This window comes from Cannabis sativa, chromosome X (genome assembly GCF_029168945.1).
Source record: "Cannabis sativa cultivar Pink pepper isolate KNU-18-1 chromosome X, ASM2916894v1, whole genome shotgun sequence".
NCBI lineage: Eukaryota > Viridiplantae > Streptophyta > Magnoliopsida > Rosales > Cannabaceae > Cannabis > Cannabis sativa.
In genome coordinates, this window is record NC_083610.1 from 48968643 (window position 1) to 48970898 (window position 2256).

The 2256-nt window shown below is 34.0% G+C and overlaps 1 protein-coding gene across 1 annotated transcript; it reads right to left on the reverse strand.

Annotated features, from left to right (window-relative positions):
- Positions 1 to 1629, reverse strand: LOC133032254 (uncharacterized). The gene has a single exon (XM_061106134.1). The coding sequence runs from the start codon at positions 1627 to 1629 to the stop codon at positions 1 to 3; it is 1629 nt and encodes a 542-aa protein (XP_060962117.1).
- Positions 1630 to 2256: the final 627 nt, after the last annotated feature.

Here is a 2256-nt window from a genome sequence, read left to right on the forward strand (position 1 = left end):
TTAGACTCTAGTAGGGATTAACTCATTTTGTTCATTTTTAACAACAGTGATCCCAGACTTTTTTGGAACAACTTGAACTAGACTAACCCATGGACTGTCAGAAATAGGGTAAATGATCCCTACATCTAACATTTTTATTACATCATCTCTTACTACCTCTTTCATGTTTGGATTTAATCTTCTTTGACTTTCTCGGGAGGGCTTAGCATTTTCTTCTAAATGAATTCTATGCATGCACACAGTTGGGCTAATTCCCTTAATGTCTCCCATGGTCCAACCTATGGCCTTTTTATGTTTTCTAAGGATATCTAACAACTTTGCTTCTTGTTTTTCATCTAAATCAGATGCAATGATGGCATGATAAGTGTTAGACTCTCCTAGAAATGCATATTTCAAAGTGTCAGGCAAAGGTTTGAGATCTAACTTTGGTGGTTGAGGAGTTGACTCAACATGCTCTAATGGAATACATGGTTCAATTTTGGCTTTCCACTCTTCAATATCCATTAATGGGGTAGACTCAAGCAAAGAATTGACATCATGATTAAAATCATCAACATTTAAGCACATTCCAAACATTTTTGCATAAGTTTCAAAAGATTCATTCATGTCCATTTCAAAAATATTTTCCGTGTTAATCATGTTCACTTCATGTATTTCCTCACATTCAACAAATTTAGCAACATTAAAAACATTTAATTCAACAGTCATGTTTCCAAAAGATAATTTCAATACACCATTACGACAATTGATAATTGCATTAGATGTAGCTAAAAATGGTCTACCTAAATTGATGGGTATTTGAGCATGAGCATTTTCAACAGGTTGAGTATCAAGAACAATGAAATCAACAGGAAAATAGAATTTATCCACTTTAATTAAAATATCTTCTATAATACCTCTAGGAATTTTCACAGAACGATCAACTAATTGAAGTGTTATAGAAGTTGGTTTTAATTCTCCTGGACCAAGTTGCTTATAAACATAATAAGGCAATAAATCCACACTAGCTCCTAAATCAAGTAAAGCTTTGTTAATAAAATGATCACCAATAATGCATGAAATTGTTGGACAACCAGGATCTTTATATTTCACAAGGCTTTTATATTGAATTATGGATCTAACTTGTTCAGTTAAAAATGTCCTTTTTGGAACATTAGTGTTTCTTTTAACAGTGCAAAGGTCTTTCAAGAATTTGGAGTAGGCAGGAATTTGTTTAATGGCATCTAAGAAGGGGATGTTGATACTTACTTGTTTGAACACTTCTAAGATGTCACTATATTGGTTGCCTTTTCTGAGTGGAAGTAATCTTTGTGGAAAATGAGCTTTTGAAATAGAAGGAAGAATTTGATCATTATCTTTTGACAGGTCATTTGTGTTGGAACTTTGAGGTTCACTTTGGTCTTTTTCAACTTGAGGTGTATAATCGGGTTTGGCAATTTGTTTTCCAGACCTAAGAGTTGAAATAGACTTAGCTTCTTCTTTATGACTTGGGACTCCTACTTCATATTGGCCCTTAGGATTTGGGACGGGTTGGCTAGGAAATCTTCCTTTTTCTCTTTCAGCTACGGCATTGGAGAGTTGACCCAATTGTGTCTCAAGTTTGGCAATGGATTGAGATTGATTTTGCATGATTTGTTGGGTGGATTACATGAATTGTTGTAAAGTGTCTTCTAAGGAAGGCTTTCTTTGTGGAGGGTAAGATTGACTTGGTTGGGCATGGTTTGGATTTGGCATGTTGAATTGGTTTCCTTGGTTCATTTGTGGTTGGTTTTGTCTCCATGAAAAATTGGGATGGTTTCTCCAATTAGGATTGTATGTGTTAGAAAATGGGCTATCATTTGGTTTACCATATGGATGTAATGCATTAGACTCTTCGGAAAAAATTTCAAGAAAAGGACATGATTGATCATTATGACAAGTACTAGCACAAACATCTTTTTTAGGTTGAACATGAGAATTCATAGTTTGACTTATGACTAAGGCTTCTACTTTTCTTGCTAATTTTTCTAAAGATGTTCTCAAATCAGTTTCTTCTTTAATTTCATATTTTCCTCCTCTTTTTTAGGTGAATTATTTGCTCTAGACCTAGGCTCAGAATAATTCAATTGTTGCGAATTAACGGATAATTCTTCAAGAGCTTCCCAAGCCTCTTGCCCTTGTAATTTCAAAAAATATCTGGTATGCATAGATTGAATCATTTATCGGTTTGAAGGGGTTAAACCATCATAAAAATATTTTACAAGTCTCCATTTTTCA

Bases quoted from the DNA above. Each gene is read 5' to 3' on its own strand.
- LOC133032254 (XM_061106134.1), bottom strand. From the start codon at position 1,629: ATGCAAAATCAATCTCAATCCATTGCCAAACTTGAGACACAATTGGGT.